The sequence below is a fragment of the Medicago sativa genome, chromosome 2 (genome assembly GCF_051527215.1).
Source record: "Medicago sativa cultivar Bolivia chromosome 2, Bolivia_mono, whole genome shotgun sequence".
Lineage (NCBI taxonomy): Eukaryota > Viridiplantae > Streptophyta > Magnoliopsida > Fabales > Fabaceae > Medicago > Medicago sativa.
In genome coordinates, this window is record NC_140750.1 from 70,008,962 (window position 1) to 70,030,424 (window position 21,463).

The 21,463-nt window shown below is 35.2% G+C and overlaps 3 protein-coding genes across 3 annotated transcripts; 2 read left to right on the forward strand and 1 right to left on the reverse strand.

The window, feature by feature from the left end:
- Positions 1-1,197: 1,197 nt before the first annotated feature.
- Positions 1,198-4,618, forward strand: LOC146950194 (Tetratricopeptide repeat (TPR)-like superfamily protein). The gene has a single exon (XM_085746135.1). It carries the CDS (start codon positions 1,293-1,295, stop codon positions 3,888-3,890), a length of 2,598 nt encoding a protein of 865 aa, XP_085602261.1. The 5' UTR covers positions 1,198-1,292; the 3' UTR covers positions 3,891-4,618.
- A 409-nt stretch (positions 4,619-5,027) lies between these two features.
- Positions 5,028-10,155, reverse strand: LOC146950195 (protein SUPPRESSOR OF K(+) TRANSPORT GROWTH DEFECT 1). The gene is made up of 8 exons (XM_085746136.1): positions 9,494-10,155; positions 8,138-8,243; positions 7,221-7,419; positions 6,137-6,205; positions 5,982-6,056; positions 5,774-5,872; positions 5,532-5,687; positions 5,028-5,385 (listed from the first exon to the last, which is right to left on the reverse strand). Exons 1-8 carry the CDS (start codon positions 9,978-9,980, stop codon positions 5,260-5,262), a joined length of 1,317 nt encoding a protein of 438 aa, XP_085602262.1. The 5' UTR covers positions 9,981-10,155; the 3' UTR covers positions 5,028-5,259.
- A 10,157-nt stretch (positions 10,156-20,312) lies between these two features.
- LOC146950196 (zinc finger A20 and AN1 domain-containing stress-associated protein 3-like) lies at positions 20,313-21,239 on the forward strand. Its single transcript, XM_085746137.1, has 2 exons — positions 20,313-20,453; positions 20,541-21,239. Exon 2 carries the CDS (start codon positions 20,553-20,555, stop codon positions 21,003-21,005), a length of 453 nt encoding a protein of 150 aa, XP_085602263.1. The 5' UTR covers positions 20,313-20,453; positions 20,541-20,552; the 3' UTR covers positions 21,006-21,239.
- The last annotated feature ends 224 nt before the right edge of the window (positions 21,240-21,463 follow it).

A 21,463-nucleotide genomic window follows, 5' to 3' on the forward strand; every position in this document is an offset into this window, starting at 1 on the left:
ATAAAGATCCAACTTCCAAAATCACTCTCACTCTATATGATCTACCTTATTTCTCCCTAAGAAATATCTACCTCTGAAAACTATGAGAAAAACTAAGATAAAAACTAACTTAATAATTAGAAATGAGAGAAAATGAGCTTTTATACAAATCTGCAAAAACCAATTTCGCCTGGCAGAATATTGCTCGCCATGGCGAGCTCAGTTTTCTTCACCAATGGGATTCTGCCACGTCACCAAAAATCAGATCAAACCGCCTTTCTTCGCCTTTTACCTCGCCAGAACTTCGCCTGGCGAAATTTCTCGCCATGGCCATCTCAGTGGCGAAGTGGCCTGGTGCTCTCTGGAAGTCCTCGCCATTTAGCTCGCCTTTGGCTCGCCATGGCGAGCTGGCCTTTGCCCAAATTTGTTGTTTTTGCACTTGCTTGATGTTTGGACACTCAATTCCTGCACAAATGGGTAGAGTAAGATGACTAAAGCGTAAAAGGTCAAAATTTCACTTTTCTCTCGGCTTTTCCCTGGATAACTTGTGAAACAAGTAACAAACGTGCCATAAATAAACATTAAAAGTACTACTTCCTGGCACTTATCACAACCCAAGTGGGATGTGCCTCCTTAGACTTGAATCCAAAGATATACTAATGATATGTTTGGATGTGCGGCATGTTTTCTGAAAATTACGACAAAAAATCACGACCACGCAAAGGCTCTGTTTTACAGCTTTTGAAAATCACGACAACTCTTGTCTCAATAAACCTACAAAACACACATTTTTTGCCACCAAACTTGCAATCAAACACATGCTAAATAACATCATTGCTCGTCCTCTAAAAAAAATCTTTGATCATAACTAGATGAATAACTTTGTTTTTTAAACAAGTAATCCAACATTTGACATCTTCTAGCAGTGTACTATTTATTAAGAATTTCTCTGTTTTTTTTTAAATGAACTTATAATTTTTCAAGTTAATTGTACGAGAGAAATAGACAAATTTCAAAAAAAAAAAAAAAAGAAATAGACATAAATTTTAATTTAATTTTTTTTGAGGGAATTTATTTATTTTTTAAGAAAAATGAAGTCTTTGCGTTGGAGAGAGGTTATTTTTTTTTAAGAAAAAAATGAAGTCTTTGTGTTGGAGAGAGGACAAAGACAGGACACACGTGCATGTACTTTATGTCTTGTTCCGCCGCCAACACCGACACTGTCACAATCATTCGAAACAAACGAAATTTTCTTTCTTAACAAATTTTGTTTCCATCTCCAAAGTAGTAACGTTTTTCGAAACAAAAAGAACATGAAATTAAACCCATCTTTAACAACACTCACCAACACTTCAAAAAACCCATTTTTCAGATTTATACATTATTCTATTCCACTCAAATTCATTTCAAACACCGTTTTATGCGTTCCTCACACTGCACACCACCTGTTTGATAAAATTCCTCACAGACTAACAACCCTTAAAGAGCATAACCAATTACTCTTTTGTTACTCGCGTAATAAACAAACCAAAGAAGCCCTTAACTTATTTGTCTCTCTTCTTCGTTCGTCTTTACAACCCGATGAATCCACATTGTCGTGTGTTTTCAATATCTGTGCTGGTTCCTTTGATGGGAAAATGGGTAGGCAAGTTCATTGTCAATGTGTTAAATTTGGACTTGTGGATCATGTTAGTGTTGGAACTTCACTTGTTGATATGTATATGAAAACTGAGAATGTTAATGATGGAAGAAGAGTTTTTGATGAAATGGGTGAGAGGAATGTTGTGTCTTGGACTTCGTTGCTTGCGGGTTATTCGTGGAATGGACTCTATGGTTATGTATGGGAGTTGTTTTGTCAGATGCAGTTTGAGGGGGTTTTGCCTAATCAGTATACTGTTTCGAGTGTAATTGCAGCTTTGGTTGATGAAGGTGTTGTTGGTATAGGATTGCAAGTTCATGCTATGGTTGTGAAACAAGGTTTTGAGTTAGCAATACCTGTGTGTAATTCGCTGATTAGTATGTATTCGAGGTTGGGAATGTTGGGAGATGCTAAAGATGTTTTTGATAAAATGGAGAACAGGGATTGGGTTTCTTGGAATAGCATGATTGCGGGATATGTCAGAAATGGACAAGATTTGGAGGTTTTTGAAATTTTTAATAAAATGCAACTTGCAGGGGTCAAGCCTACTTACATGACATTTGCTAGTGTTATTAAATCATGTGCTAGCCTTAGAGAATTGGCGTTAGTTAAACTGATGCAATGTAAAGCTTTGAAGAGTGGTTTTACCGCAGACCAAATTGTCATAACTGCACTCATGGTAGCATTGAGTAAGTGTAAGGAAATGGATGATGCCTTTAGTCTATTTTCATTGATGGAAGAAGGTAAAAATGTGGTGTCATGGACTGCTATGATCAGTGGATACTTGCAGAATGGTGATAATGACCAGGCTGTGAATTTGTTTTCTCAAATGAGAAGGAAAGGTGTTAAACCAAATCATTTTACATATTCTGCGATCCTTACTGTGCAGCATCCTGTTTTTGTTTCCGAAATGCATGCCGAAGTTATTAAAACTAACTATGAAAGGTCATCTTCAGTAGGAACTGCACTTTTAGATGCTTATGTTAAGTTAGGAAATACTATTGATGCTGTTAAAGTTTTCGAGATAATTGAAGCGAAAGACTTAATGGCATGGTCAGCAATGCTGGCAGGATATGCACAAACGGGAGAAACTGAAGAAGCTGCTAAACTCTTCCACCAATTGATAAAAGAAGGGATTAAACCAAATGAGTTTACATTTTCCAGCGTCATTAATGCCTGTGCTTCTCCTACCGCAGCAGCAGAACAAGGAAAACAGTTTCATGCCTACGCAATTAAAATGAGATTAAATAATGCTTTGTGTGTAAGTAGTGCTCTTGTTACCATGTATGCAAAGAGAGGCAATATCGATAGTGCGCATGAAGTTTTCAAAAGGCAGAAGGAGAGGGACTTGGTTTCTTGGAACTCAATGATCTCTGGATATTCACAGCATGGTCAGGCCAAGAAAGCTTTAGAGGTATTCGATGAGATGCAAAAAAGAAACATGGATGTAGACGCCGTAACATTCATTGGAGTCATTACTGCCTGCACTCATGCCGGCCTAGTGGAAAAGGGTCAAAAGTACTTCAATTCAATGATCAATGATCATCACATTAATCCAACAATGAAGCACTACTCTTGCATGATCGATCTATATAGCCGTGCAGGGATGCTGGAAAAAGCCATGGGTATCATAAACGAGATGCCATTTCCCCCTGGTGCAACTGTGTGGCGCACTCTCTTGGGAGCCGCTCGAGTACACCGAAATGTAGAGCACGGAAAACTTGCTGCTGAAAAACTTATTTCTCTTCAGCCAGAAGACTCCGCTGCATATGTCCTATTATCCAATATGTATGCTGCAACAGGAAACTGGCAAGAGAGAACAAATGTGAGAAAACTCATGGATAAGAGAAAAGTGAAAAAAGAACCAGGGTACAGCTGGATTGAGGTAAAAAACAAGACATACTCATTCTTAGCTGGTGATTTGACACACCCTTCGTCAAACCAAATCTACTCAAAACTTTCGGAGTTGAGTATCAGGTTGAAAGATGCAGGTTATCAACCTGATACAAACAATGTATTTCATGATATTGAAGAAGAACAGAAAGAAACTATTCTTTCTCATCACAGTGAAAGGCTGGCTATTGCTTTTGGGTTAATAGCTACACCTCCTGAAATTCCCATCCAGATTGTGAAGAATCTTAGGGTCTGTGGAGATTGCCATAACTTTACCAAGTTAGTATCACTGGTTGAACAGAGATATATCGTTGTCAGAGATTCAAACCGGTTTCATCACTTTAAAGATGGATTATGCTCATGTGGAGACTACTGGTGATATTTGAATTATAACGTGCTGTTTTGTAGATACTTAAGCTTCATGTGCACTAGACCTTTTTTTTTTTTTTTTTGCAAAGAAAAATTTAGATTAGGAGAGACATGCTCCGATACAAGGTCCAGGAGAACCACTACCCTCATTGAAGATTTACAATTGAGTTTATGTATATTCTACTAGCTATGGAATTTCAGACTTAGACCCAAGTCATAGAGGAATCTTCAGCCATCTTTGCCAACCACAGTTGACATGTGCATTAGACCTTTTGTTTGCTAGAGAATCCTTGAAAGCTTCTCTAAGAAGGATTACTTTTAATGGAAGTTTTATGCAAGGGGACTCATGGGATTAGAAACTGAAATCCCAAGTTTATTATATTGGTTCTCCACTCTGACATAGACCATGGTAGATATTTTTCAACCTGTGGATAATGATCCATCAACAGATCTTTCAGAAAATACACACCTTTAATGTTGCTATGACAAAAGTTAATAGTAATATCTAAAATTTGTTAACTGATTGCAGAAATCCTCAAAAGTCCCAGCCAATTTTGCTTATGAACTGATTCAAGTAAAGTGATAATTCATTTTCCCCTTACAACTCAAAACAGAAATATGTTTATTGCATATTTTCCCCCCTTATTTTTTAACTGTGATTTATTCATTAACTGCTGTAACTGAATTCTAGATTTTGCAATGTTAAACCAATTAACCTTCATATTGATACATTTAATTCTTCTCCGTGACTCAAATAAACAACTGGTGATAGAATTTGTGCAACATTTTGTGTCATTATAACATATACAAAGATTGATTCTTGCTCTCAGAGATCTCTGAGATTGGCTGATACAGAAACCCCAATTCTTTGCTTGAGATCGTTTATTACATGCATTTCAAAAGGAACTTAGCAGTTGAATAACAAACTATTCTATCATCACATTTAGTATATTGTTTAGTCAGAAACAGATTGTGATCTGATGAATATCCTAACCAGCATCTTTAATGAATTCAGTTTGTCTTATATCATAGTTCAGTGCAGCATAGCTACTGAATATATCGTGAATCATCCATCTTTTTTTACAAGATGAAACATCGTTTTGAAAACTGAAAAACACAAGCACTATACCAACATAAGCAACCACCATGACACAAGTTAGTTTTCTAATCATTTCAGATTCAAATATACACAATTTAGGAGAAACAAAATGAGAGTATCCATCGTAATAAATCAACCTCCGCACAATCGGGAACTTCACATCCCCGAAAATAACATAAAAAGGATGCATTTCACTTGATTCAATAACTAAACAAATTACAAATTATAACACATCTAAAACTGGTGTGAATCATTTTCAAATGAAATATATCGAACTGCATTAACCTTCTTCTCCAAACTCCTTTGTGAATCTCTCATGAACTTCAAGGTCACTTTTGCTTACTGTAGGCCTTTGCCTAGCAAGAACCTTTTCAAAATCTGTTCTTGTAATGGGGGGTGGAAGGATCTGCATAAGTTTTAAGGTAGGTAAATATTTCCTCATGTCAATTAAAGATATGTATAAAAACCTCGTCGAAAAATATCACAACCCTATTTCTCCAATTTCAAAAAAATACAACCAACAGCCATCAAAATCTATAGTATCTCGAATACCTTTGAAGCAAGTCCTTTTGTAGCAAGATCCGTCATTGTAGTTTGAACTGCGCCCTGTTGCTTTGGTCCACATGGGATCCACATACCCTCAGGACTCTTAAAGAAGAACATAGCATCTTGGGTTTTGCGGACAGGTTCAAATAGAACATCCTTCACCTGAAGAGATTAAAAAGTTTTTAAAAGAAATTCATCCAAGTAAAAGGCGATTGAAACAGGTTTTTATATTAGAAATTAAAACTTACGCAAACAGATATATCTGAACCAGAAAACCCCTCTGTCCTGCTAGCCAAGTATTCATAATCCTTTTCAGTTAAATTATGAGGAGTATCTCCAAGATGCACCTGCTCAATTTATCAAGCCAAAAAAATAAAATGACACGTTAAAACCATTTGCTAGGTTTATATATAACAATAAAATTCAGGACTGAGTAATCATTGAAATTGCCCTTGCCTTAAACATGTGTTGGCGGGCCTTCAAATCTGGTAGTGGAATATAAATACGCTTATCAAAACGACGCCTTATTGCCTGCAAATACAAATTGATTAGAGAAAATAGCTTCCTGCTGACTCTATGGGGTGATATAAGCAGAATTATTTTTGTCTTACCTGGTCTAAAGCATAAGGTGTGTTTGTTGCTGCAAGAACAAGAACTTTCTGGTCATTGTTTCCTACACCCTACAATATGAGTGGATAAACTACATTAAATAAAGAGAAATACAAAAAGGAGAACATAAACAAAAAATGTTGGAACCTACAGCAATGCTAGGAACAAATAAGTTTATCAAAGCAATCAGACAAGACCCAAAATACATTGTAAGAGAGGAATTCAAATCTACCAATGATGTAAATATTAGCGATGGCGACTACGGCTTAGAATTGTTTTGAAACCAACAACAGACCATAATATGCTGAACAAAGGAAAGCATGGAACTATGATGGTTCAATCGTTGCAGATTTGCACTCTCAAACATGAGCCCAATATACTAATAAGAAGCAAGGCCAGCATGAAACAGCTCAATCTCATTGCCCAATTCCACTACTATGGCCCGGCCTCTCCTGCTAAGACAAGAAAAATTCATCGAAAAATATCGTTTAAAACGAAGGCTTAGTTTGTTTTTGTAGGCATTTTTTTAGGGTAGCATCAAGAGACTTTGACCACATTTGTTCCCAAAACCTTAAGAAGTTGGGTTAATGGGATGGGTCTAACCACTTGCATTGTGTATTCTTCATTTAGTTTGTTATTAGCCGATGTGGAACTTCTTTGTTTCATATCTCGCACTTGGATACCCAACATTTTCTACTCCAACATAAAAAATTGAAGCATTAATTACGAATTAACAGGCATCAAGAAATTATCCGACACCTCCAAGTTCTTGAAATTGAAAAGCAATTGTATTAGACTGACAAATAAAAACCAAGGAAAACTACATTTAAAAATTGAAAAATGAACCACAAATACAAGCATGCACTTAAATGGGATTGTATTAAAGCATACAAGAAAACAATTTTGTTTTTTTTTGTGTGATTTGGATAATTTTTTTTACAGAAATGATTTGGAAATATTCAATAAATAAAGGATCCACATATTACACTATATAACTGAGACTAAGCTGTGCATGATGCAATTCAATTATAACCAACTAAACTGATTACAATGTTTATTGACATCTCCAAAACATAAAGCTATTACCTGCATCTGCACCAGAAGTTCTGTTTTGATTCGTCTTGAAGCTTCACTCTCATTGCCTTCTCCACGCTGGCCACATAGGGAATCTATTTCATCAACAAATATGATAGAGGGGGCACTTTCTCGAGCCATTTGAAAAAGGTTTGAAACCAGTTTTTCACTTTCACCCATCCACTTTGAAACAAGATCTGATGAAGAAATACTGGTGAAGAATTCAAAAGTTAAAAATGCTTTTAGGAATATGTCCACTTATGTGCCTAATTCATAACAATACAGAAAGATCTCTTTTAATAGATCAAATATATCTTAAATTTACATAAGCATTTTTTTTGACGAATAAAGCATGGAAAATTGAGGTATGGATTTTAATGAAGTAAATAATGATGAACATATCATTTTCTAAATGCTACACAATCAGCAATTATTAATGACCCAGAGCAACATACATCATAATTCTTCAAATTTCTTACATTTTTTTAACCAAGATACATCATGTTCATTTTAACCTTTTTCATCTTTATCTTATCAATATATAGGTAAAAAAATGATATAGGGTAAAGGAAATCAATTATAATAATGTTGCAATTATTCAGCAATAATATAGTAATTTCCATAGGACTTGCTGTTAGGACTTTGTATTTTATTTAGGTTTTTGGCATTTGGTGCAGTTGCGGTTGAAACAGAATTCTACTTAAATACCAAATGGCTAGGCAAAGTCCTAAGAAATTGCTTACCTGCAGTTCAAATTTTAATGCCTTTAAGAGAGCAAGCAATGCATAAATTGAGAAAATATATTGTTCCACTTGAGAATATGATTTCATTCCAAGGATAATCCTTGTAATCAGGCAAGTTCCTAATGTAGAAATTTCTTTAACTCTGCAAAATTTAAACTGTCCATGTAAACAATAGAACAATTTTACCTGAAAAATGTGGAATCAGCCTCAGTTGCAACTGCCTTAGCTAAATATGATTTTCCAGTTCCAGGAGGTCCATACAACAAAAATGCTCTCCATGGTCGTCTTTTACCTGAAAGAGGCCGCAGGAAGCATAGTAAACATTAAATGAAGTTCCACATAACTATACACATTCGATAAATGTACATCTTATCCTGTCAATATATCATTAAAGTTTTCAGCTCCCAATATAATCTTGCTTTCGCTCTATTTCATGTATTCAATTCAATGTTTTGTCCAGAGAACAGCCACTTCATGGTTTCAAAGTTTTGTAAAGCCTTGTAGAGTTCTCCGCACAAAACATTGAAAACATGAAACAAAGTGAAAAACATCGACATTTTTGTAATTAAACTTGAAACTATAAAATAAAATTAAAGTCAAGATGAAAATCAAATAGACCCTTAAGATTTGCAATTTTGTATAGTAAATAAACGAAAACAATAACCAAATTAACAAACTTGCCAACTTTCAACTGTGAAAAGCTCATCCTTGCATACCAAAATCAATATGATCAATCCTTGGTATTGATATCCAATCTTATCCCCTCCTCCAAAAAAGACACAAACACAATCCTTCTAGTTCTTTATGCATAATTACTTTCAGTTATGTAAATTTAGTGACAAGAATATAAACTAATAGCCTAATATTGAGAAGACAACAAAACTTATATAGCACTGACACTTCAATTAATTGAAGGTGTGTTTGGTGTCAGACACACCAACACAATCACAATATAGACACTTGTAATTACATTCAGTCACTTCCATTTCGATATGGATTGAACTAACTCCCCCTCAAAAACCATGGCTGAAAGGGGAGGATTGCCCAATCCTATATAAACCCTCACACGAGGTTCATGATTAGGTTCGTTATTCCTTAAGTGGGACTCTAAGTTGGGTTCATGAAGCCCTCCTTGCACATTAACACCGGTAAATCATTTTCTTAAATTATTACTGGTGTCGTTTCTTAAATTAATACTAGTGTCTACGTGTCAGTGTCAGAGTCAGAGTCGTGTCTAATGTTTGTGCTCCATAGAACAAGGGTCGATATAGATTGACTTATTTGAGTTTATCTATCAGCATAAGCACCTACGAGACTATTTGTAAGAGCTTAAATAAACAACTTAAACAAGCCCATAAATTGTTTTCAGCTTATTTTCATAAGCTTCAGCTTATTTTCATAAGATCTCCATGATATCATATAAAAACAACTTATAGCTCATATGAAAATAGTTACTTAAACATAAGCAGTTATCGTGCATATAGGCATTTAATTAAACCGTTTATCCAAACACGACAAAGACAATAATTTTAACCAACCCACCAGTAAAAAATTGAGGAAACTTGACAGGTAAAATAACAGCTTCCTGCAAAGCCTGTTTAGCACTCTCCAACCCAGCAACATCATTCCACTTCACATTCGGCTTTTCCCTAATAATCGCAGAATTCAACCCCGCTCTAAGCTTCGCCTGCTCCGGATCCTCTCCTTCACCACCTCCACCACCCTCCCCACCACCATCCTTCCCCTTACTCTTCGGCCTCGTAGCAACCGCGGCATCGCCATTAGAAGCTGGCCCTGGCCCACCGTCATCAAGCACAGCCCTGATCTCCTCAGCACGACGTAAATACTCGGTGAATTTCTGCGTAATTGCTTCTCTGATTTTAGGGTTTTTTTCGTACTTTAAATGGGTTTTGAAATACTCTAAAGCGTTCATGTATAAAGGAAACGCTTTTGAATAGTTTCCGGCATTGTCTTCGTGTACGGCTTGTTTCACGTACTCTATTGCTTGTTCCTTGAAATTGCTATACATCGTTTTTTCGTTATAGCATATGTGTGTGTATGAAAAATTGAAAATTGAAAATTGAGGGAGGATTTGTTTGTGAAGAAAAAAGGGAAACCCTAGAAATTGGGGAAGATGATGGTGGTGATCTGATCGGAAATAAGGGAGGAAGAAAAGGGGAAAGATGGATTGGTTTTGTTGTGTTGTGTTGTGTTTTAAAAAAACGCGTTTTAATTAAGTTTTTGTGAAGTTTTTTGTCATCAATCTATGGCATTGCTTTTTGATTTTTTTTGTTTTTATGAAAATCATTGAGATTTGATTTGATTTTGTAAAAAAAAAATGTTAATAACGATTTTGTAAATTATTACCTTTTTTACACAAGTTTAATTAGTATTTAAGTAAATTACACTCTCTTCCCTTAGAAAAGCCTGAATTACATTCCCCATCCCAACTTATGTTAAAATATACACGCTCTTCTCTTTTAAAAAATAAAATGTATAGTCCCTCCCTTATGAAATGTTTGAATTACAACACACTTCATTAATAATTAAACATGCATTACACTTTAATTTATATTCACATAAATAAATATTTTTATTATTTTGAATCACCATTTAAGAAAAATAAATTCATTTTTTTATGATTTAAATGTCAATGATAACTAAATTTAAATATTTTGTTATTAACTTTATAATTTAGAGTACAAAATTCACTTTTAAATAACCATACTTTATCGACTTTAGTAATTTTTCACATATTTTAATTTTATTTTGTGTTGTTTCATATTTTATAATTTAAAACTATATGTGTAATGAAATAGTGAATAAAAAATAGTGAAAAATATGCATTCGAACTTTGATTATATCAAAATGGACCTACATCCCTAAAAAAAAAAAATTAAATGGACTCACAATACTATTTTTCTTCGAAGTATGTTAGATTTTTTTTGCTAGATTATTAGAAATAAAAAAAATATAAAGGGAGCAAGATGTAGATTTTAAGATAAGAGATGAGAGGAACGTAAATCAAGCTTCTCTCAAGGAAGAGGAGTAAAATCTTTTCTAATATGTTTTAAAAAACAGGAGAGGAATTGTATATTTTAACATAAGAGAAGATGAGAGTGTAATTTAAGCATCTTTCAGAAGAGATGAGTGCAAGTGTATATATAATTATTTTTTAACTAAAAAAAGTATAATTATTTTACGGATGAATACAATGAATTTTGTTAAGGAAAATCCAATGACTTATTGTCATGTCAATTAATAAAGAGATATGATAGGTTGACACCTCCATTTTTCATCCAACCATTGTGCACATGCTTATGTGGCAAAAATACAATAAAAAAAGACAAAACAACATTGTTTATCTCTCTTTCCTCTGCTTGTTCTCTCTTTGTTTCCGATCACCGTCGGTGCCGATTTCTTTCTGTTCTTGCTACTTGGTAGCCACCCTGTTCCCTTCTTTTTATAAACTGCCGCTGCCTTTGATCTTTCCGGTGGCCTTGATTTGAAGATTTGTTTTAGAAAATAGTAACGGTGGTCTATGTTTTTGCGAAGAGTTAGAGAGACCGTCGAGATCATGGACACATCCGGAACGGAGACTGTGATGAAGACATTGCGACGAGAAAAAGAATACAACAAGGGAGCGGTAATGGGCTGCATGATTAAACATCGAAGAAAGAAGGAGAGAGAGGCATGAGGTGCAAGATCTGGTATCAAGGTCGGCGACGGAGGTAGGTGGCGGAGGTGGTAGGCAAAGAAAGAGGAAGAGAAAATTACCATGCCATCTGGGGGTGTACAAGAGTGGGTTGCCAGTTATGGATGTAAAACTATTATGACTCATTAATAATTATGACAACTCGTGTGTTTTTCAAATTCATTAATTCACACGACAATACATCATTGATGATACGTGTCAAATAATTTTTTTTTTTAGATTATACATGTGTCAAATATTTTACACTGCATTTTCATTAATTCACATGGCAATACATATTTGATGATGGATATCTTAATTTTTTTTAATGGTAAAGTATATATGTAACAAAAAAGGAAAAGGTATAAGGGTGAGTTTGATTTGCTAAAAAATGAAGGACAAGACAAAACAACTTCAGTTGTCCAGTGTTTGATTTGTAAGACTGTTTCAGGTACAGGACAAACTGGATGCAAGGGATAGGACAAAAACTCATATTTTTGTCCTTCACTAAACCACAACACAACTTTTTGTCTCACGTACAAGTTGTCTAAAAATCCAAAATAGCATTTCGTCCCCCAAAAATCGTATAAAACAAAAAATTATTCAATGCCATAAAAAATTTTCCTGTGTTGTTCTGCCTTGTGTTGTGATGTTCTGTCTTGTACTGTTATGTCCAATACTTACTGTTTTGCAAACCAAACACACCCTAAGTGTTTACCCTATTTTTTGGTAAACAAACGGCGGTTTCCAAAAACTGTTAACTTGAGAGATCAACCAGTAAATCTCGAGGCATATTGTGTTTATGTTTGACAGAAAGTATGAATGTTCTTGATGTAAACCAAAAAAGTATAAAAGTCAAGACCGAACACGCGTCGAATCCGCGAAGCAAATTGCTAAGAAAAAGGGTAAAATTGCAAGGAATTTAAAGGATAAACTTAAATTGCATAAATGAATGTAAAGTGGTACACAGATTCATACATTTGCAACTTGTTTACTCGTTTCTCCTATAGCGCGGATAGTTTGAATGTGTAAGTTTTGTGTGTACGCGAATTGTCACCTGTTTTTCCTATGAAAAACTCTTATTTATACTACACAACTGCCTATACAAAAATCGTTAAGTGTAACCGCTAATAACTACCCTGGATATCTTTTGAATTTCAAATGACATATCTCCGACAGTAACTGTTGTTTGGCTTGTCGATCTGGTACCAACTTCTCTTTGATATCTTGCTTGCTTGTCGAAGCTTCTCCATCGAACTGTGAAATCTCTCTAAGTCCATAAACCTATTCCATCTTGTGAGTCGAACTCATTTAGATTTCTTCAAAACCTAAGTAGAGCTTAGTTGACTGCATTTATTGTAGCCTGTCAGAAGACGCTCCAAAAGAAAACTCCCAAAGAGCTAACTCCCGACCCAAAATAAGCTAAGGTAAGCACCCAGAGGACACCACAAAAACAACAAAAAACAGCACCAAGAAAAACAAACGAAAGGTTACACCAACACACCAAACAAACACCTGCAGGAAACAAAAACAAAAGAAATACCCAGGAGGCTGGGACAAAAAGAACCCCCCCTTAAACAACCCAGGTCACCCACCACCACAAAACCCTACTGATCATTCCAACAAAGAACGGGTTGCACCTCCCACTCGTAGCAGGAGCATGAACTAACAAGGCACTTAGCTGGGAACCACTTCCAAGCTAACAGTTTTACTCTATCCACCACATGCTCATCTGAATGCAAGCCACTAGCAAAAATAAGGTCGTCCAGGATGTTTAGATGGTCCAAATGACAACATGTCATTTATTTACTTCAAAATAGCAAGTCAGCGTATCTTAATTGAGACCTTATTTAGCGAAGGCATCTGTCGCTTTATTTACTTCACAACAGACATGGGCGATCTTGATTACTTCCACGAGTGGATATCATTCTACAAATATTTGATAGCGGGGTACCCACTGCATAAGAAGTTATAGTTCCACGTTGGAGCTAGGGTGGGAATAGGTCAGCCCGCTCGACAGGGACCTATGACCTAGCCTATTTTAAGTCTAACTCGGCTCATCCCGTTTAATAAGAAGGCTAGGCTCAAGCTTTTTATAAAGCCTATTTAATTAAATATGCTAGACTAAGGCTTGCAAAAAAGTTTATTAAGCCTATCGGACTGGTTTGTTAAGCTTTTTATATATAATATCTCTTCCATTATTAATATTGTCGATTTTTTTTATAAACTCAAACCTTCATATGATTTGATTATTTACTAGAAGATATATTGGTGTGATTAGACTTTCATAAGATTTTGTTATATAGTAGCAGACGTATTCATGTGCTTTAGGTCTTCATAAGATTTGACCTATTTAGCAGTAGGTTTATAGGTGTGGCAAGACCTTTGTGTAAAATAGGTTTTCAAGCTTCATCGTGTCTTTGAAAAGTCAAATCAAACTTAAAAAATGAGCCTTTGACGGGTAATAGGTCAAACTAATACATATACTTTTTGAAGTAAGTCAAACTTAGACCTTATAAAGGTGGGAATACTTGGATGCCTTTAGCTTTGGTGTCTTTGGGTGCTTTTAGTTCATTTTAGATGAGAGAGAATGCTGGATGAATGATTAAAATAAATTATTTAGATGAGATAGAATGTTGGATGAATGAGAGATAGGAACAAAGAGATCAAAAACACCAAAGGCAAAGACACTGAAATACAACCCTATAAAGCTCCGCCCGACCTAACATATTTTCACCCAAGTTAGAGCTACTCAACCACCTCCTTAAATACCAATTTTAATAATAACCTGATTATATCCCTATTCAAAGCCAATTAGATATCATAAAAAACAGTAAGAAGCTCAACTGCGATAATAGTACAACTTTCCAACATAACCAAAAACATCATGTTGAAATCTGTCAAAATTCCATGTAACTCCTTCGCAACTTGCACTTAAACTGCCATGATTCAAATTTAATTTGGGTTTGATATATGTTTTGCCACTTTTCAAACTTTTACAGATATTATTTAGGCAAATTCTATCGTACACCCAACGTATATGAGTGTAATGGTACACCAAACCCTTAAATTTATAGTTAAATGAATTTATTTTTGAAGAAAAATATTATTTTTTGTCATTTTTAATTATAATGATTAAAACCTTATTCACCAAAAGCGTCAACGAATTAAAATTGGATTTTTTTGAATTTTTATCGCTCATAACAGAGAACTTTGATTATTTTATACGATAATATGTAAAAAAAACTTATTATGATTCTTATAAACAATGAATGATGTGTTTTTCTTATGAAATGATATTTTCTAGGATATAAATGCCGACAATAACTATTTATTTCATAAAATTGATTGTTAATGTATAAATTTAGGAAGCTGGAGTACCTGTACACCTTAATTTATGAGTGTACCGTAGAAGTTTCCATTATTTATACTGCCACGTCATCATAACGTAGTCAATGTCACAAGTAGCCATACACGAACAAAAATGAACATGCTTTTGTTTTGAAACAACAACAATGAACATAACTTCCTAAAAAAAAAAATGAACATAGCCAAAATACAGTATTTGCCACATCAGTATTTTAGCCAGCGAAAGGACCAATCTTGCGTAAGTTTACAAATTTGGGACCAAAAAGAAAAACAAAAGGATTAAAAACCTAGAATCATATAAAAAAATGCATTTTAGAATATCGATTTTATAATATTTCTATGGACATCTGGTGGTGCCTTAATCCTTGCGGCGCCGTATGTTTTACGGGCTACATCATACATGCCTACACCTTCCAACAGCCCAAAACAGCTTGCTACTTTTAGCAGTATAGGAGTATTATTTTTCTTGGTATTTTCTTTTGGGATATTTTAGAATACTGTTTTCCATTGTATAATTTAATGTAATTGATGTATCTGAAGTCTGGAAATAATTAAGTTTTATCGAATTCAAATTTTTAAAGATTTTATTTTTGATTTCTAATATTAGACATATTTCTAAATGTTATGTTTGATTTGATGTTCATTTAAACCGAGAATGCGAATCAATTGAGTGGTTACAAAAAATGTCTAAAACAATATTTAAAATTTATTGAAAAATATAATGCCGTTTTTTTGACAAGAAAAATATAATGTCGTTATTAACGAAATAATTCCACATATCATATAAAAGAATCTCTAAAAAAAATATCATAAAAAAGAAGTTTTTACGGAGGGATATATAAATTTATTTCATATCAATTAAAAAAAAGGTTTGATATGGACTTTGTACAATTATTTGGAACAAGATGTGCGAAATAAATACAGGTGAGAGAATGATGTACAAATAAAGATAAAGAAGAATTTTAAACTTAAATTCTCTCCTTTTTAATTCCTTTTTAAGTGTCGTTTTAGAATATTAACACTAAAATAGCGAAATGTATTTTTAAACTTTTTCTTCCTATTATACTCTCATCTTAATCAACCAATATATTCCTATTTTCTGCATACACTTTCTCTTTCCAATAAATTTAATATGTTATCTTTCTCTCGTAACAAACATTTGTTGATTACTATCTTTTTCTCCAACAAATTCCTTTTTTTTTTTGCACTCTCTCATAATAAACAATTGTCAATTTTCTAAATACCGTTCTTCTATCTTGTCAAACGAGTCTTCAACTATTTCATGAGTTATTCCAATGAGTCTTTCACTCTTTATTCCTTTTGAACATTCATGAAATCTTTTATTTTATTTGTCTCTCGGATATGTTCTTTTACTTTGCATTTGGAATTTTTAATAATTACTACTCATCTTATTTATAGAATTTTAACTATCCATGAAACCATTATTATAGGTAACAAAATTTTGTTTAAATTTTAAGATAACAAAAAACAAACTTTGTTTTTAAAAAAACAAACAAATTAACTTTGTTTAAAAAACAGGATGGAGATGTTAACTCTAGATATTTCCATTCGGTCCTTTCGAGTCGTCGGCGACGCAATTCCATTGTTTCATTAATGGTGAATGGCAGTTTTGTGGAAGGGGTTCAACCTATTAGGAATGCAGTGTTTACTCATTTCCAAGACCATTTTGCGGCTCAGTATATTTAGAGGCCGGGGGTTGAAAATCTTCAGTTCAATCAGTTATCTTACGCGGAAGGAAGCAGTTTAATAAAGCCATTTTCAGCTACAAAGATTAAAAACACGGTGTGGGACTGTGATAGCTTTAAGAGTCCTGGACCGGATGGGGTTAACTTTGGTTTTATCAAGGAATTTTGGGATGAGTTGAAGGATGATATTGTGTGCTTCATCACAAAGTTTCACCAAAATGGCAAATTGTCTAGAGGTATCAACAATACTTTTATAGCTCTTATTCCTAAAATTGATAGTCCTCAACGCCTTAACGATTTTCGGCCAATTTCGTTGGTTGGTTCACTTTACAAAATTTTATATAAGGTGCTAGCCAATCGGTTGAAATCGGTTTTGGGAAAGGTTATTTCGGATTCGTAGACTGCTTTTGTGAAAAATAGACAGATTCTTGATGGAATTCTGATTGCAAAAGAGGTAGTAGATGAGGCTCGCAAGGATAAAAAAGAATTGATGTTGTTTAAAGTTGATTTTGAAAAGGCATATGATTCGGTGGACTGGGGTTATCTGGATGCAGTTTTGAAAAAAATGGCATTTCCGGGGTTATGGAGAAAATGGATAAAGGTGTGTGTGACAACAGCTACTGCATCAATTTTAGTAAATGGAAGCCCTACAGATGAGTTCCCTTTGCAAAGGGGTCTGCGTCAAGAGGATCTGCTATCTCCGTTCTTGTTTCTGATAGCAGCTGAAGGTCTAAATGTGATGATGAGTACGGCGGTGAGGAACAATTTGTTCACCGGGTACGTGGTTAGTAATGCAAGCTCAGTAGTCGTGTCCCACCTACAATTTGTAGATGACACATTGTTACTTGGAACTAAAAGTTGGGCGAATATGTGTGTCTTGAGGGCGGTGTTGACTCTGTTTGCGGACATATCTGGGTTGAGAGTGAATTTTTATAAAAGTTTGTTGGTTGGAATTAATATTACGGAGTCTTGGTTGAATGAGGCCGCTTCTATATTAAATTGTAAAGTCGGTAAAGTTCCGTTCGTGTATTTGGGTCTTTCTATAGGTGGTGATCCGCGAAGGTTAGCCTTATGGGAACCTGTGTTGAAAATCATTAAGTCTAGACTATCAGGATGGCAAAGTCGTTTTCTCTCTTTTGGGGGTCGGTTGGTTATTCTCAAGTCTGTCCTGACCTCGTTGCCTGTCTATGCTCTTTCCTTTTTCAAAGCTCTGTCAGGTATAATCTCTGCCATTGAATCTATTTTCAATAAAAAAAAATTGGGGAGGGAGTGAGGATAACATGAGGATTTCCTGGATCGCTTGGAGCTCTGTTTGTTTACGAAAGGAGTATGGCGGGTTAGAGGTGAGGCAGTTGAGGGAGTTTAATAGTGCTTTGTTGGGAAAGTGGTGCTGGAGAATGTTGATGGATAGAGGAGGCTTTTGGTATAGGGTGTTGGTGGCGAGATACGGTGAGGAGGCAGGGAGGTTGGAGGTTGGGGGCCGGAGTATTTCTTCTTGGTGGAGGGAAGTAGCGAAGATTAGGGATGGGGTTGGTGAGGCTGATGGGAGTTGGTTTGAAGAGATGGTGTCGAAAAGGGTAGGGAATGGTTTGAATACTTACTTTTGGTATGAGAGGTGGCTTGGTGATGTCCCTCTTTGGACAGGGTTTAGTCGTTTATTTGATTTATCGACTAATAAGTTGAGTACGATGGTTGGTATGTCTGCTCTTGGTTGGGAGGATGGCGGTAATGCGTGGAATTGGAGGAGACCGTTGTGGGTGTGGGAGAAGGAGTTGGTAGAGAAGTGTAGGCAATTACTTAATGGTGTTGCTTTGCAGTCTGATATTTTTGACAGGTGGCATTGGGACTCCAACATTGATGATGTTTACACAGTGCATGAGGCCTATCACCTCCTAACTGCAATGGCCGAACCTCCAACTGTTGGTGTGGGAGATCTTGTCTGGCATACGTAGGTCCCGTTGAAGGTTTCCATCCTTACTTGGCGATTGCTTCGGGATAGGCTATCAACCAAGATCAATCTTTTGCGGTGTGGGTGTCTGAATACCGAGGCAGCGGGTGTGTGGCTGGTTGCGGCACTGACGAAACAACAACACACTTGTTTCTTCATTGTGCTACTTTTGGCACGTTGTGGCAGCATATCCGGGAGTGGATTGGCGTGTCAGGTGCTGACCCTCATGATAATTGTGAGCATTTTACTCAGTTCACTCATTATACAGGTCACTCGAAGGCGCGTAGATCCTTTCTTCAGCTTATTTGGTCACTTTATGTCTGGCTGGTTTAGAATGCACGCAACAACAGACTTTTTAATAACATCGAAACCTCCACTAATGATTTATTAGAAAAAGTTAAATTACATTCTTTATGGTGGCTAAAAGCTAGCAATGCCACATTTGTGTACGGTTCTCAAAGATGGTGGTCGGACCCTTTGTTATGTTTGAGTATCGACTGACCTTGTTTCTTGTAATTACTGTGTTTGTCTGACTGTTTCAGGGGTGACCTCTTAGTACATCTTGTACTAAGGAGGTTTAACTGCATTTGTTAATATATATCATTTTTGTTTCTTCAAAAAAAAAAACTTTAGTTTTTCAAATATATAACATTTAATTAGTTTTATTGAAAAAGATAAGAGTAATTGACAAAGGGTATAATTGACAAATCATACCCTTAAAATACCAAAACGCCATTTAAATAGGAACAAAAATCCACACTAAAACAACACTTAAAAAGGAACGGAGGGAGTAACACTTATACCTTGTTACGTTTTTCATTTACAACATATTAAGGTACTAGCAAGGTTCGACTTCGAAATCTTTTGAAGTTAAATACAACATATTAAGGTACTAGCAAGGTTCGACTTCGAAATCTTTTGAAGTTAAATCCGAGTTAATTTTTAAAAAATTGTTATAAAAATAGTCCATTTTTTTGACAAGTTATAAAAATAGTCCATATTAAATACCGTAAATTAATTCATTAAATAATTTATGTAGTTCATAATAAATATTATATACATCTTTAATTAAATATTATAGAAATTAAATTGAACTTATAAAAAAAAGGATAAAATATGCATTTCATCCCTGCAATTATAGACCATTTGATTTTTCATCCCTGAGCTTACTAATCCTCCCATTTTGCCCCTATAAAAGTTAATCATTTGAAAATTCGTCCCTCATCAGAGTTAATGAATCATTTGCACGCGAAATGACCAAAATGCCCTTAGTTGATGAAGGAGGGTATTTTGGTCCTTTTCTGTTTTAACTGGAGCAACTAAGGGCATTTTGGTCATTTCGCGTGCATATGATTCAATTAGCAATGCCACGTCATCAAATCAGTGACATGACAGTGATTAACTCTGATGAGGGACGAATTTTCAAATGATTAACTTTTACAAGGGCAAAATAGGAGGATTAGTAAGCTCAGGGATGAAAAATCAAATGGCTATAATTGCAGGGATGAAATGCATATTTTACCCTAAAAAAAATTGGTGCCTTAAAAAATTGAATTGAAATTTTTGCTTAAAAAAGTAAAAATAAAACAAATTAAAAATAAAAAAACTAAAACAAGTAACGTAGCTAACACGGCTTTCGATAAGAAAGCAACATCATGTCCACATAATCATACGTCTCACCTAGACACCTACAGCCTCCTTTAAAAACCCCCCAAACCATAACACGTTTCTGAAAATTTCTTCAACAATTTCTTATATTCGATTCGATAATTATTCTCCTTAACGGTATTCTTTTATTTTATTCATTCTATGTTATTTTTCTCATCGATTTATGGATTTGAATGAAATTTCATTGATTCAATTCTTTTGCAGAAAGAAGAAAAAATGGCGGAAGAACACAGATTGCAAGCACCACGATTATGCGTCAACAATTGCGGTTTCTTCGGCAACGCCGCAACGGAGAATCTCTGTTCAAGATGCCATCGTGATTTACAGCTCAAAGAACAACAAGCTTCATCAGCCAAACTCGTTCTCAATCAATCCATCGCAGCGTCTTCTCCGGCGGTGGTTGTTTCTGAACCGTCATCTTCGTTGCCGGATCCGGTTGGACCGGCGAGCGTTGCGGTGGAGGAGAAACCGTTGCAACAGAATCGGTGTATGACGTGTAAGAAGCGCGTGGGGCTGACGGGGTTTAAGTGCAAGTGTGGGAGGATGTTATGTGGGACCCACCGTTACCCGGAGCAGCACGCGTGTGAGTTTGATTTTAAGGGGTTGGGGAAAGAGCAGATTGAGAAAGCGAATCCGGTGGTGAAAGGGGAGAAGTTGGAGAAGATCTGAGAAATATTGGAAGGGTGTTTTGGTAATTTCGTCTTTTCAATGATTTGGGATTTCTATCGGGTTTCTGGTCTGTTAATTGGGTTGATGGTTTGTGGGTAGTGGGTGGGTCGGGTCATTGTTATTTGGTGGTCTGGTTATTATTGTAGAAAATTATTACATTTAAATATTTTTTAGTTGTCATATTTACATTATATTTAAACTTTATTGGTATGAAATTTCCTTCGTCGTTCTTACATAATCGAACCGAACCATAATAGATCAATTCGAGCGGAACTGAACTGATTCTTAGAACTGGTTGACAACAGTTTTTTTTTTTTTTTCTCTCTAAATATTTGTCATGATACAGCAATTTAATAATAACAAATTTGATCAACTTCATCACAAAACACTAAAATGCTGCCATGGAATCAATTTGTTCCCATCATTAAACCTACATAAGTAAGTAATTCACAAACATC